We start from the raw sequence: 14,398 nt of genomic DNA on the forward strand, positions 1-14,398 counted from the left end.
GCCCTAGCCTGAGCTTTCTGTGTGAAGTGTCAATATTTCTGAAAGGCCACGGGCGTGTAGAACACCCAGCAATGCTGTCTCAAGTGAACAAATGTAAGCGCCCGAACAAACCCACCTGAACTTGAGCTAAAACAGTGAGAAATCGGGGGGGGAATGCCCCATCGGTGCTGTGGAGCAACTAAATCCACAATTCCCCGGAGTGACGCAGACGCCCCACAGAAGCGCTACCAGCGTGATATAAAATAACACGGCCGGCAGTAACACGGGAGTAAGTAGAGTGACCGTGGCGGGTGCCATTGCTCTTACTGCCCTGTCGCGTCCTGACCCCCGTCTCGGCTTGGCCGGGAGGCAAGGCCAGGCGTGCTTGACAATAAACAACCCGACAGGCACCATTTACACAGTCAGGTGTCATGACAGGGGATAAACAGCCAGCCGCCTCAGGCCTCTCGAGTCACAGTCTGCATTAATCATATGGGCTATCGTCCTTATCCACGCCATCATCATCATCACCATCGTCAAGATCAGCGCTGGCTTTGTTGGGCGAAGCCTGCCGGAAGAGCGGCTGTTTACTTTTCGCTTTGTGAATGAATCAAATCCCCGCAAAAATATTGCCGGAAATCCTGACTCTTTCCAGGCTGGGGAAGAAAGCACGGTGGTGAGTGCAGAGAGGCGGCGGTGGCAAAGCACGCAGCAGGAATGACAACATTGTGGCTGTCATCGCAAGGGATGAAAAACAGCACCTCTCAAATGAGGCGAGGCTGCGGCTGCCTCTTGCGCCAAAGAGGAAGAGGATGCACGGGGAGCACAAATGTAATTATCTTCATGGCAGCTTTGTTGTTTGTCAGAACCGCGTGCGTTTAAGGACTCGGGTGTGCTGATGAGATGACATCCAGAGAATATTCAGTGTGGACGACGGGCAGTCATTACCTACACTAAATAGAGTTCTCGTGGCCGCAGGTTAATCAGCCTTTGCAGGTCGTCTGCTGTGGGGGGTGCTTTGTTTGGACATGGCGTCCATGAGTGAGATCACATATAACCACTTGACAGATGACATAATCAGGCTTTCTAAGTGTCAAATCATTCTGGCACCTTAAAATCGACTGCTACAACCATTTCAATAGAATGTGAATTTGCACGTATAAAGAAGCAAAGAAGCGATTGCATTTCATCATCCATCCGTCCATCCATCTTGGAGAATGCCGAGGCATTCCATAGCCTCTCAAACGTGTCCTGGGTGTTCTCCGAGGGCCTCCTACCGGTCAGACGTGCCCTGAACACCTCCCCAGGGAGGCGTCTGGGAGGCACCCTGACCAGATGCCCAAGCCACCGCATCTGGCTCCACTCAATGCGGAGGAGCAGCGGTTCTATTCCGAGTTTCACCTTATCTCTAAGGTCCATAGAGTGTCCGCTTGTTCCCACGAACTTGTCCTTTCGGTCGCTACCCAAAGCTCATGACCACAGGGTGAGGAACGTTAGTCGATGTCGAACGTTTACGGCCTAATTTTGCTGACATTTACCAGTTAGCATACAATATGGCGTGCGTCTTATGGCAGTAATAATATACTGCGTGAGTCCAACTGTGTTCTTCATGTATTTTTAGCACAAACGTCCTTGTTAGCATCCTGTTAGCTTGCTAAGACATTGAAACCGGACCCGGAAGTCAGCTCCGTCACTTGTCTATGATGTCATCAGGGGGATGACTCTGCCGTTCTTTGCTAACTAACACAGTTTCACCAAAACTCCCAAAAGTGTTAACACAAAGAGGACGATGTGGCAGCGAGATCAACCACCTTCGTGTTTAGCGACGACTTATTTTTTTAATTCAACGCTATTGCTCACCTTCTTTATCAAAACGCTGCCTCTTGCAACTTTCTCCCTTGTGGCTTCATTTGTCGACCGCTGATGACATCATAGCTGACTTCCGGTTTCGATGTCCATTTTGTTAGCAAGCTAATACGCTGCTGCTAACAAGGATGTGTTGTCTGGCAGCAGACATGTGACAAAAGTGGAGAAAAAGTCGAATACTTTGAATGTCCATTGTGCACAGATTTTCCCCACCCCTGTGCTTGGCCAATGTCGTTATACTACGGTGGTTCACCTCCCGTCTTTCCATTTGCTAAATCACAGACGAGACCCTCTCATTTCCATTTATGGAAGTCCCGTTCTCATTCCATCTGCCACTAGTCACCTGTGAAACTAGTTTTTAACCATTGTTCTATAGGCTTTGCCTTTAGATTTATCCCATCCAGTTTATTTGTGTTTATTCCCAACCATAAAAGCCAGCGAAGGGGCACACACTGCTATTGCAGGTCGTTACATTGTAAAACAACTTGGCAGGGTGGCACACAAACTTGTATAGTCAAGACTTTAAAAGGAATTTTAAGTATACATTTCCCTTCCAATTAAAAGATGTGTTTGTGCAACACGAGTAAGGGAGAGGAATATTATCACTGAGGGTGAGAAAACACTGCAACAACTCGGGGGGCACAATTACGGAGGCTGGTGCTACGCAGTTAAACAGCACTGTGTAGACAGTGCAACTTGTGCTCATAAATGCAGAACATAAAGCAAGACATAGCAGGCTTGGGCGTACCGCTAATGCTTAATAGCCATGGAGGCAGATGACTGCAAACAACAGCTCTTCATCGGATGGCACGACGGTAAATGCCCACTTTTTGCAAGGGGCACGGTCCGGGAAAATCAACAAGTAACTGAAACGGTGCTAACGATGTCTCTTGTCTGACAAACGGCTCGCCCCACCCTGCTAGCTTGACGTCCACGTTTGATTTCGGGTGCTGCAAGGGTGACCGTTGTAATAAAGTGGATCCTCGGTTAGCGTGTTTTCCGGTTAACGGAGAAAATTTGCGCCAAAATGTACATTTTCCGGTGAGGGTACAATATGGGGAGCGTCTAGTCACGTTGTCAAAACACTGCGTGAACCGGGCGAGATTTTAACGTTAATAAAAACAATTTGGTTGCGTTCTGTTGTCCCACAAATTGACGCTCAAAGGTATTATTGTCAATTTTAAAGCAGCTGTGTCACCATGGTAGCATCCTGGAAGAAAACACGTGTTTATAATAAGGGGAAAAATTGTAAGAAAAAATGAAGAAAAAGGTCGCCACAAAACATGTTAACACTGCCATCTAGTGGCCACAAAGAGATACAACAAGAAGACATATTTCAAAGATTAAAAAAACAATTGTTGCTCCAGTTTGTTTATTTTTTAAATGGATACGTGTTAAAATGTAAAAATTGTGCAGTGTTGAGCGTTGATGAATGGTAAGACTAGTAGGGTATAGTTAGTATAATAAATCAGCGTTAACTTGCGCATTACATGCTCGCCATTATTCTGTCAGCGGTCCTCCCTCGCTCTGTTGGCGGCGACAGTGTTGCTTTGAGCAGTCATAATCTTTTGGGAACTCCATAATGACTTACCGTTTTTTGTAAAACACACCAGGCAGGATGGCTACTTTTTGGAGCGGAAGTAGAATAATGTGATGTCAGACCTGTACTATTACGTATTGATAAATTATTACGCTTATGGCGAATGAGATGGGGGGGGGGGTTTCCTGCAGAAAAAAATTGCGTATTTTCACTGAGGAAAGAGGATTTGCCAAAAATCTTGCAGAACTTGCAGGGCTGTGAAATCACAAATGCGCAGGGATCCACTCTGTACTTCATGTGAGGAATGAGACTGGCTTTCATGGAATAAAACACAGCTGTTGCTTGGAAAATAAGAACAGGATTTTTTGGAGGACAAACACGTTTAGTTCCGCATTATACATGGAGCAAGCATCAACTCACTCCCACACGGCACCAAAATATGTTTTGAGTCACTGCAGCTCCTCATATATGATCTCCAGCATTGTTACAAGCTGTGAGCTCTTCCGTCAAAATGAATTACCTACAATTTCAATGGAAAAGGAGAACAGACGGTGGATGAGTGCTTTTTTTTATTAATTTCAAGCAAACATATTTCGGAACGTTTTAAATTCTGGATACAGGAATAAATGACAGTCCCCCACCCTGGGGAAGTTGCATAATCAAGCCTGATCCTTGTATTGCTGGTGGAGCTCCAGCACGTCATCCTGAGAGATCCTTGTCCAGCCTTCGGAGTGGACATGGTACAGGTTGACCTGCCCGCCGCTGTACGCATCGCGGTACGTGGCCTGGTAGATAGCTCGGCGGCCCAGGTCGCAGGCCTCCTCCACGGTCAGATCCTGCCGATGGCCGCTATCCATCACGCCGTAGGCGTACGTGGAGCCGGAGCCCACCGAAAACAGGTCGCCGCACACTCGGTTCCCCTCCGAGTCGACGTAGTACAGCCCTGCGGGGAAAAAGAGCAGGTGAGGAAGCACTTTAAGAGGAGCTGTATAACGCGGCATCTGCATTTCTTCTAAAACTGAGATGACGTACGCGTAACACAGCCACCTTTACCCAAACTTGAAAGCGTGCACGCCGCGTCCTCTGCAGAGGGAGTATGAGCAGCTGCAACCTTTCCAAGTGAAGTAGAGCTGGCAAGATGGTGCAGCTGCATCCACTTCAAGTCAAATGAAGCCGAGCAAGGAACCTGCTGACGATGCGCGGACCACATCGTTGTCCGCTCCGGGGCCCTCGCTGCGGGCTGTATTGATCCCGGCAAACCTGCCAAAAATTAACTATCGACCCGCAACCCGAGCTGCACAGATACTTGCACCTTACACCTCTTGATGGTGCTGCGAGCGCATCCAGTGGAAATGTGGCTGGTGTCGTGTGCTTCCACTCAGGTATCATCACTCTTAATATGGAAATGTGAATGGCACAGATGGAGCCACCTGCTCATCATCAAATTACAGTAATCCCTCCTTTATCGCGGTTAATTGGTTCCGTGATAAGTGCATTTCCGCAAAGTAGGACTCCTTATTTCTAAATGGAATATTTTTGTAGCAAGAAGCATAGAAAACCTGTTTACCGCCTTCTAAATACAGGTTTGTAACATCATTAGAGCCCTCTAGACATGAAATAACATCCCTCCAGTCTCCTTTACACTCCTATTGCCCAATATAGCAGTTGGTGTTGCTGTAAATGTGTTCCAGTGGCGCAGAGAGGAAGTGACGTTGGTGGCTATGACCGCAACAGTAGCCCGCGTTAGGATTAAGTAGTGCCTGTTGTGAGATCATTCAAACCTGCAATAAAAGCCTGTCGTTCCAGCGCTTGTGGTGCTTGTGTGCCTCACACAAAATGCCTCAAGATGTGATTCATTCAATACGTATACTTTTTTTTTTTTGCTCCTTTCTAGGCATACAGACCATTAAAAGATAGCGCTTTCCAAAAGAGAAACCAGTGAAAATTTGACTCGGAAAGCGCTCACCTCTCTGCCACACTAGTCAGAGTGTACTAGAGATGTGGAGGACCACTTGCTTTTCTGGGGTGGGAGAGGAAAAAAAACCCTTATAATTCCTTTCAACTGACAAATTGCAGCTTCCTCAGCCTGTCGTTAGCTTGCCTTGATAATCATGCACTGCTTGCCTTTGCATGGGGGTAAATTGCCACTCTTGACACCTGCCTGTTCCAATTGAAAACTGTTAGGAACTTGTTACAAACACAATGGGGCAGGCGGACAGTTAGAATGGCAGCCTCTTGTGTTGAGCGCCGCGGCTGACGGAGAACGAGGAGATCCAAGAATAGAATTGGAGCAGCGGGAGGGAGGGGGTTGGGGCACATCCCACGTTCTTTCCTTTTCAAAGCACTACGCGGTGGCCGTACGTACCTAAGCACAGAGACAGGAAGCACACATTAAGAGCCCAAAGGCGGCATCGGGCTGCTTGGACGGCAGAGCATCGTAAGCCACGAGACGCTAGCCTTCCGCTCCATTAGTTCACCTGCCAGGAGACACTTTATGCAGAGAGTGCAGCTGGCTAGTTAGGGGGAAAGCAGTGCGCGGCGGATGAACAGTAGGCTCGAATCCCACACCTGGACATCTGTCTTTCCATGAAGAATGCGGCAGGGTGAGGTGAAGAAGGGATGGTTTAAGAGAATTGTTGTGTGCTCTATAAAGTACACCACGTAATTCCCCGTCCATTTATCACAAAACACAGTCTGCATCGGAATACAGTAATCCCTCCCCACTTAGTGCTTGGAATGTCATTGCTTCACTATAATACGGCGTTTCACAAACATGAATAAACCATGCTGTTTTGGGTTTGAATATGGCCTATTATTAGTCAAAAATGTGCAATTTACTCAATTTACTTTATTACACAGCATGACCAACAATATTGTTTGGCTTTTGAAACAAAACTCTGCGAGTCAGCTCCCTAATCCAATAAAAGATAAACTGGAAAAGAGAATACAAAATACTTTTTGGCGTACGATTAATCATTTGACATGGTTATAGATCAGTTTGTGGTGTGATTTAGAATACATGACTTTTTTTTTTTAAACACTCTCTCCAGCGCAATAGTAATTTATGGACGGTCCCTAGTGTAAACAACCAGCGGTTACAGCAGCGCTTCCCGTGCGAGCAGTGGCAGAGGCAGACATTTTTCATTCGGGTGGCCAAGGTGAGACAGTCACTCGCATAGGGGTGGCAACAAGTTGATACCTGACACGTCTAGATGGCCAGTGGGGTGGCCCCCGGCCTCCACGTAGCTCCACCACTGCATGCGAGCTCCCGTTTTCTTTTTGCGGGAGTCGAGTGGCAACCACCTCTGAGGCCCATTACCGCACCTACCATGTTGAAGTGTGGCGCAGAGTTACGAACGCGATACGGCAACCGGATAGGCCCGATCTCGTGGCGGAAGTATATCACAGTATAATTACAGCTCTAAGACCATTTTTAAACCATATCATAGAACACGATGAAAGCGGAACATATGTATTTAAAATAAATAAAGAGTAAGTGAATTCTTTCATTCAATGCAATTATTCTATTATTTCCTGAGTTTAAAAAATTGCAAATAAACAAAAATCATTGTTTAAAAAAAAAAAACTCATAATGTTACATAATTATTTCGTGTGGCAGGTCACACTTTTGCACAAATTTCCGTTTCCGGGTCACGTGACTGTTGTTGGCAACTGAGACGTTGTTAAGTGGGTGTTGCTTGTTGTTCAGCGGCGAGTAAACGCTTCACACCACTTACTCTCCACTCCTGTCTCCTTCTCCACATTCGCTGACCCTCCACGTGAGTAATATGTCCACCGACAACGCCGGCAACAGTGCGTGCGGCCTGTGCTATCTAAGACAGACGAATGGCGACACAGCGCACGCCTGTGGTTTCAACACATCGAAGCCCATTTTCGACTGCGATGAACAACACAGGACGTGACAAAGTGTTCCCGCAATGCACCTCCACTTTCTCACACTGTAAAAACGTTATGACGCACAATATTAGCGGTTCTGAAAACATTGACTTTTTCCATCCATGCGTTGTATGAGCTACAGTTCCGGCCGTAACCAACAACAAGCTAAAAATCAAAACTCACTTCCTGTCCATCCCACCCCCACTCAAGCAGCAAGTCTTATTTCCTCTCATGATGTCGACTATATTGGGTAATAGGAGTGTCAAAGTGACTATAGGGGTGTTATTTCATGCCTCGAGGGCTCCAACAATGTTAAAAACCGTATTTAGAAGGTCATTTTCTATGCTCTCACTACATAAATATTTATTTTATGAATAAGGAATACTCACTTATCACTGTCGGGTCTGGAACCAATTAACGGCGACAAATGAGGGATTGCTGTACAGCGTTTTCTCTACTACTACATTAGGGGGCAACTTGAGGTTTGATATTATTTTTAAATGTCTTTTAGAAGCGCATCATAACGGGTCTGTCTGTGCAGCCTGTCGTTTCATCTCCAGACGTGGAGGGCTGCTTCTTGTCACACCTCACATACACATCCAGTACCACAACTGACTTGCTCGCGCATTCCAACGGCGCTTCTATGGCTCTCCTGTGGCGTGTGCTTGTTTACATGACGTGCACCTGTCCCTTCAAGCATTGACTGACAATGCACGCTCCTGGAGCTACTGGACACACACACACGGATCATTATTTTCCTCAATTGGCTGCCTGGGACTGAACACACGTCATTCACCTTGGTTGACGGATAAGCAATATGTTACTGTTGACACAGCCCACCCCCTTTTTCTAAACAAAAGCTGACACTGATGTCGCTGAATGTTCAATGTGTGCGCCACCCAGTTTCCCCGGGTCGGCATCAGATGCCCATCCTGCTCTTTTAGCTGGACGGCAGACTCGGCCGCAGTGATTTGCCATTATGGTGACACTATGGCTGCCTCTTTACACACACACCTTTTACAGAGGCCCGCCTCATTGTGTGGGGCATCCAAACTACTGCTTCGAGGGGGAAAAGAGCATATAGTAGGCTACAGTGCCATCTAGTGGGAATCTCTGACACCTACACATATGTTACACAAGTTACCAGTCAATGATGTTCATTTTATGGCATATTGGTGAATTTATGACACTTGTGTTATTGAAGCACTTAAAGGGTCCCCAACATGATTAAAGGCCGTGACGAGCAAGCTCTCCTGTTCAGTCTCATTTCCCGGAATTGGCGTCATCAGGCTCGGCTAAAGCAGAGTAAACAAAGAATACTGGTGGGTCGGGGGATCTATCCCGAGTGGGTCGCAGACATCTACTTTTGTTGTCTTTAGTGGAATGTTTATGTTTAATTTTAATTGGCACATTATTTGTATGCATGCAGTTATGTCACCATATCATATCCTCATTTCCTTAACCAAATGCATTCTGGATCTAATTATGTGTATTCGTGTTGAAAAAGATGACACAGTCGACTTCAACGGAAATAAATGTGGGCCGTGACTTGGTTACCCCTGATAACCAACCTTATACTTCAGGAATTTAACTGCCATCATGTGTGACGTCAGCTCGCTGCAAGGCACCGGAGGCTCAGTGCAGCTAGCATGAAAGGATTAAGTCTGCATGTCTTGTCCTGTGGCCGTTTGTGGCACTGTTTCGCGATACTGGAAAAAAAACGAGGACCCTAGAGGGCGTTAAAAAGAAGATTAGCGTAAGAATAGAAGACCGATATACACTGAAACTTATGTGAAGCAGACTCACATTATTAATCACCTTATGATTAACAGAGGTTGTCTTCCGGAGTTTTGTTTAAAAGGAAGTGACTGACAAAAATGGGAAAATATTACTGAAAATGCCAATAACACGTGCACACAACACACAATTCCACCTTATCTGCTGCACCACACGGACGTCAAAATAAAAACACCTACGTGCAAAATCACACCCCTAGCTACATGCCGCTAGCTACATGCTGGGTAACCCCCGTACTCTCAACACACTGCACTATATTTAATGAGTAGTCATGTAACGGATACACGTTGTACGTTGGTCAGCCTCACTCCTTCACACCTTAAGAGCCGCACTGAACACTGCAGTTGACAGTCCGGGCTTTTCGACTCTCATTCTGCGGACCTTGAATCGGGTAGGTTACACACAAATACAGTCAAACCTGTCTTAGCGGCCACCTTTATAGAACAGCCACCTGCCTATAGCGGCCACTGGAAAATCCCCCGCCGCAAATTTACGTGTTATAGACCCTGTGTATAGCAGTCACGTGTCCAACGCGGCCAGCGGCCACCCATTTTGTCTCCCTTGGTCAATATCTGACCGCATATAGCGGCCAAATTACCAACCCTAGTAGAAGCTTCATGCACGAAAAAGTTTTGTTTTTCAATCAATGAAGCCGTCGTGTGTAGACTTTAATTCCTGAGTCCTAGCTCAGTCACAATCATTCACAAGATCCACACAAACTGTCAGTTGTTCCACATAAAAAAGCCGTCTTCTTTTGAGCTTGCTATTTCCTCATCAATCCTCATCCACAAATCCATCAAAGTCCTCATCTTCTGTATTCGACACAAAAAAAGCCGTCTTCTTTTCCGTTCGCTACTAGTCTGTTAACTTGTCAGTGTTATTCAGCTCCGAAGCAAAGAAGGAAACTTCTCCTGTTGCTTCTGCCAACTTTATTTATTGAACGCGGCCACCAGACAGCAGCTCAGAACACACACACATCTCTCAGCATCGTCTCTCCTTCCTGCTTGCCCACAAGGCAAAGGTTAAACAAGCCCCACTACATAGCTGTCCAGCCAATGCCTGTAACAAGTGACACCGTTTATTTCCTGGTGTGAGACAATGTGCACAATGTGTGTCAATACTGTAATGCCGCTTGTTGTGGGGAAGGAGAGACTCACGTCGCCGATGCACTTTAATGGCTTTATTAACAGCGGAGAACACTGCAGGACTTTACATCCACGCCAACATAAACACACTTCCCAACTCTCTCGAAACTCACAGCTAGCACTGAGCCTAGCTCTCCTGCTCGGGACGCCCACCGTCACTTCCTGATGAACTAAAGCTGTAATGACACTCGTATAAAAAGTAAAATATTAAAAACAAGCGTAAGACATTACTAGCACAGCTTTGTTCTGTGGGTCGTGGATAATAACAAGCCTAGTAGTGCTGTACAACTTTTATCCGCAGTCCCACAGTGCCCTCTACTGGTCAACATTATTATTCCCCCCCCCCCCAACCCCCCCTTTTTTTTCTTTTTTTTCTTCTACTGGTCAACATTCAAACTGGACACCAACCTGTCTATAGAGGCCACCTGTCTATAGCGGCCACTTTTGCAGTCTCCCTCTAGTGGCTGCTATGGACTAGTTTGACTGTAAGTTCATGTATGCATTTACCTGGTCCTCGCTTGTCCCAGCCACAGACCATGGTCCCCATGCTGAGACCCATGTCCTTGTACTGGTACACCATGTTGGCAAGTAACTTGGAGGCGGCGGCGACCGAGATGCGCTCTTTGTTGCGGAGCTCGTATATGCGACACTGGCGGGCCAGCAGGCGCTCCCAGAAGCTGCAGTCGGCTGCGCCTCCGGCCATGGTGCCTAGCAGGTAGGGGTTGATCTCAATCACCTTCTTGACCGTCTGGGAGGCAATGTAGGAGCCCGCTGTGGCCCGAGAGTCCACCGCAACAATGACGCCGTGCTCAAACTGAAACGGCAGCAGCAGAAGAGGAAGAGTATCTTAGTTTTGTGTTCACGGTATGTTCACAGTAGACAGCATCATGGGTCTGCTTCTTAACACCTCTCATACGCACATGCGACTTTATCGCTACATCTGGTGACATTCCAAAAAACCCTCTTGGCAACAAAAACGCGACAAGTCTAGGGAATTTTTTCGGGCGTCGCTGGGAGACTTTTCTGGGATTTGGGGGACTTAAAGGTGAAAGCACGTTCTACAATTTCTGTTCTCACTGAGCAGCATCAGGTGCTGCTGAGAGATCCGGTCCAGCCCAAAGCAGTCACATGCCGTTAGTGCGCCGTCAGCTTCCGCGGCACACTGGGAGCATGGTGGAGCTCTACGCATCCATGAATCACGAACGCGCACGGCGCAATGCCGCCGGGGTGGATCTCACCTTGTTTTAGAGAGCGGCATCTGTGATGACATCACATGCAAATAATATGAATATTAGCCAATGACATCAACTAGCGACTTCTAGGACAGCCAACGGCTGCTTTTCTTACTGAGGAGTAGGCAACAGCGCGCACATAACACTTTTGTAACGCACCCGTTTATCAGTACAGTAAAATGTTACCTAAATAACGATATACATATATTGACGCCCCATTTACTTGTTTATTACAAAAAATGACGGCCTCTAAAAAAATGCTTACTTTCACCTTCACTCAAATTTAGCAACTTAATTTACCTCCTCAACTCATCAACGTCATTCTTATGAATTCAAACATCATTTTAGATGGAACACAGAAACACTTTGACGACCATACTGCGCGCCTACAGCGCGCACACGCGCACTACGTACAGTTTGAACTGTGAAATTCCCGTGGTTTCATTTTAAACGAGCACTTCGTATGGATGCTAACATGCTAACACTGAAACAACAAAGGCGTCTGGTAAACAACGTCCCGTCTAAAATGACTTCGATACGACATGAATCTTGTTATAATGGTATATTTTAAAGGATTATATATAAACCACCTTATTCGCTGACTTACTTTGAACGCTAAGGTGGTCGTTCCATGCAGAAACTCTATTTTCCTCTCGACGCTTTCCTCGTCCGCGGCACACAGCGGATTTCTGATGGAAAACCTCAGGTTGTCTCCCGACGCAGCTTTGAATCCCACACCACTCAGTCCGGGCTCGCAGTCAAACGTGGACGTTTGTAGGCCACCGAAAGAAAAATCCGCACAATCACTGTTCAACACACTTGCGAGAGCCATCTTTGAAACTGTCGGATGAGCAAGCAACTTCCGGAGTTTATGCTTTGGACGTTTCATAGAGCTCATAGCGCCCCCTGTACATGTGGAGGATTATTAACATATGTACGCTGAGAAAAAGGCTACTGTAGGACATTATTATTTTGACAACTTTAATAGAAAATTCTATGCATTGGTTACATCTGGGATTAACATAAATTAGCATTATACATAATGTAACATGACCCAATCCTCTTGTTTTGTTCATTTTTGTTTGTCCATCACTTTTGCCCTTTCCCGATAATATTCCCCTCAGAGGTTCTCCTCTTTCTTCGGCTCCATCCCAGCACTGTAATGTGGAAGATGTCCAAGCTGTTTCCTGAGAAGGCATCCCTGTGGGTGGCCCTGAACACATCTTCTCTGGCCAAGGAGATGGCCTCTTCTTGACTCAAGTCACTGTCAAGCACACCATAAGCACAGAGAGAACGCGATCCAACAGAAAACATGTCACCCTCCAGTCGGGAGCCGTCACTGCACAGATATATCAACTGGACCACAGTGCGGGGATGTATTTGTCACGGATGTTGCATCTTCATCAACTGCACAATTGCTTTCCTTAAGGTCCTAGCCGCAAAGTATAAGAGCCACACAGATTTCAGGGGGTGCAGCATAAATGAGAGGAGCTTGGCAGTGCCACTTATCGAAAGGCAGCACTTGTGTCACAGTTGATCCAGTCTGATCTCTCGCATTTGAATACGCTCCCACAGTGTGCGATCTGCACCTCAGCCAGAGGATGTGACCACCAAATGAGAGTGAATTGGGGTTATTTTATGAGAAATGGGACATTCCACATGCCCGCCTGCAGTGGCACCTGTGTCTGCTCCTACAATGAAACATAAAACCCAGGGTCGTTATTCCATGAGACAGAGAAAAGGGTCTGCTGATATGATGGCGAGGTGTTCAGAAAGTTGGTGCGGGGCCAGTATCCATCCATCCATCCATCCATTTTGGATGTATGCTGGAGCCAACCCCAGCTGACTTTGGGCGTACACCCTGGACTGGTCGCCAGCCAAAATATAGATCAAAAACCATAGAGTCGCCAAGTAACCGCGAGGCCAATGTTGGTGTATTAAAAGCTGTATTTTTTCTGGTTGATTTAGTCTCCATCCAAGGTCGGAGCAGTTAAACAAATCAACTGATGTGCTTTTCTTCTCCAAAGTTGCAGCAATCCACTTGTGATACGCAGTCGTGTCCTTGAAGCTACAAAAATCTCCCTAAGCCATGAGTGAAGGAGAGATAGATTATAGGGTCAAAAATGTCTTTCTGGGTAAGCAGAAAGAAAGAATAAGCCTCAAAAAAGATCAAATTGAATCCATAAAAAATGAAATAATCATAACCTCCATCCGTTGTCAACTACTAATCTCACCCCAACGTTTTGCAACTCTTTGACAAATCCACCCTTTTTATTACACGGCCAAATGTGACAGCTTGCAGAAAACAGTAAGATAACCTAGTTGACAAGAGCAATCCTATCTTGCCCAGAGTGAAACTGATATGAAGCGACGCCTCTTTTTGCAAACCGTTTCACATTTATGTTCATTACTCTCTGTTTCTTAAAATGCAGTTACGACATTGAGCAGCGTAGGCTACTTTCTGTTTTAAAAAAAAACAAACACACAGTCTGACTGGATAAAAAAAGTACGATTGACTCAGACTGGGGAAAGGGAATGAAAAAAAAAGTGTTTGAATGAATGTATTGTTGGAGTCTCACTCTTCATTATCATTCAGTCATTATACTGGAATATTATACATTAAATATAATTGAGCGTAGTATACAAAAAATAAAATAAAATAAAATTATATACCGCGATAATGGACAAAATGTGAAACTGGCATACTTTCGAAGCCATTTTGACTCTGCCTCCAATCATATCAACACCAATTAAAGCAATGCAGGTTGAGTTAGGAGAAGTACCGTATGACCTGAGAAGAGATCAACTTATGTTAACATACTGGAGTAGACTTAAAGGATGTAGGCATGGGCATCTGGCCAAGAATGTGATAGAGGAATGTTGGGAGTATAATACAACTAAAAGTAATAGCTTTGGGTGGGTAATTAAAGATAAAATAGATA

General features: G+C 45.9%; 2 protein-coding genes across 2 annotated transcripts; both read right to left on the reverse strand.

The window, feature by feature from the left end:
- Positions 1 to 3,937: 3,937 nt before the first annotated feature.
- Positions 3,938 to 12,311, reverse strand: psmb5 (proteasome 20S subunit beta 5). Its single transcript, XM_054769036.1, has 3 exons — positions 12,064 to 12,311; positions 10,732 to 11,038; positions 3,938 to 4,328 (listed from the first exon to the last, which is right to left on the reverse strand). Exons 1-3 carry the CDS (start codon positions 12,286 to 12,288, stop codon positions 4,045 to 4,047), a joined length of 816 nt encoding a protein of 271 aa, XP_054625011.1. The 5' UTR covers positions 12,289 to 12,311; the 3' UTR covers positions 3,938 to 4,044.
- A 217-nt stretch (positions 12,312 to 12,528) lies between these two features.
- On the reverse strand, positions 12,529 to 14,042 carry psmb11a (proteasome 20S subunit beta 11a). The gene is given in 5 exon segments (XM_054768028.1): positions 12,529 to 12,590; positions 12,593 to 12,813; positions 12,815 to 12,923; positions 12,926 to 13,147; positions 14,036 to 14,042. Coding segments are annotated over 5 exon segments (621 nt in total).
- Between the last annotated feature and the right edge of the window lie 356 nt (positions 14,043 to 14,398).

The sequence above is a fragment of the Dunckerocampus dactyliophorus genome, chromosome 2 (genome assembly GCF_027744805.1).
Source record: "Dunckerocampus dactyliophorus isolate RoL2022-P2 chromosome 2, RoL_Ddac_1.1, whole genome shotgun sequence".
NCBI lineage: Eukaryota > Metazoa > Chordata > Actinopteri > Syngnathiformes > Syngnathidae > Dunckerocampus > Dunckerocampus dactyliophorus.

What these genes read in the sequence shown, in the direction of transcription:
- psmb5 (XM_054769036.1), bottom strand. Translation starts at nt 12,288, where the DNA reads ATGGCTCTCGCAAGTGTGTTGAACAGTGATTGTGCGGATTTTTCTTTC. An exon ending in CGACCACCTTAGCGTTCAAA is followed by an intron (nt 11,039 to 12,063) that starts GTAAGTCAGCGA and finishes CTGCCGTTTCAG; the next exon opens with TTTGAGCACGGCGTCATTGT. An exon ending in CTGGGACAAGCGAGGACCAG is followed by an intron (nt 4,329 to 10,731) that starts GTAAATGCATAC and finishes TTTTCCCCGCAG; the next exon opens with GGCTGTACTACGTCGACTCG.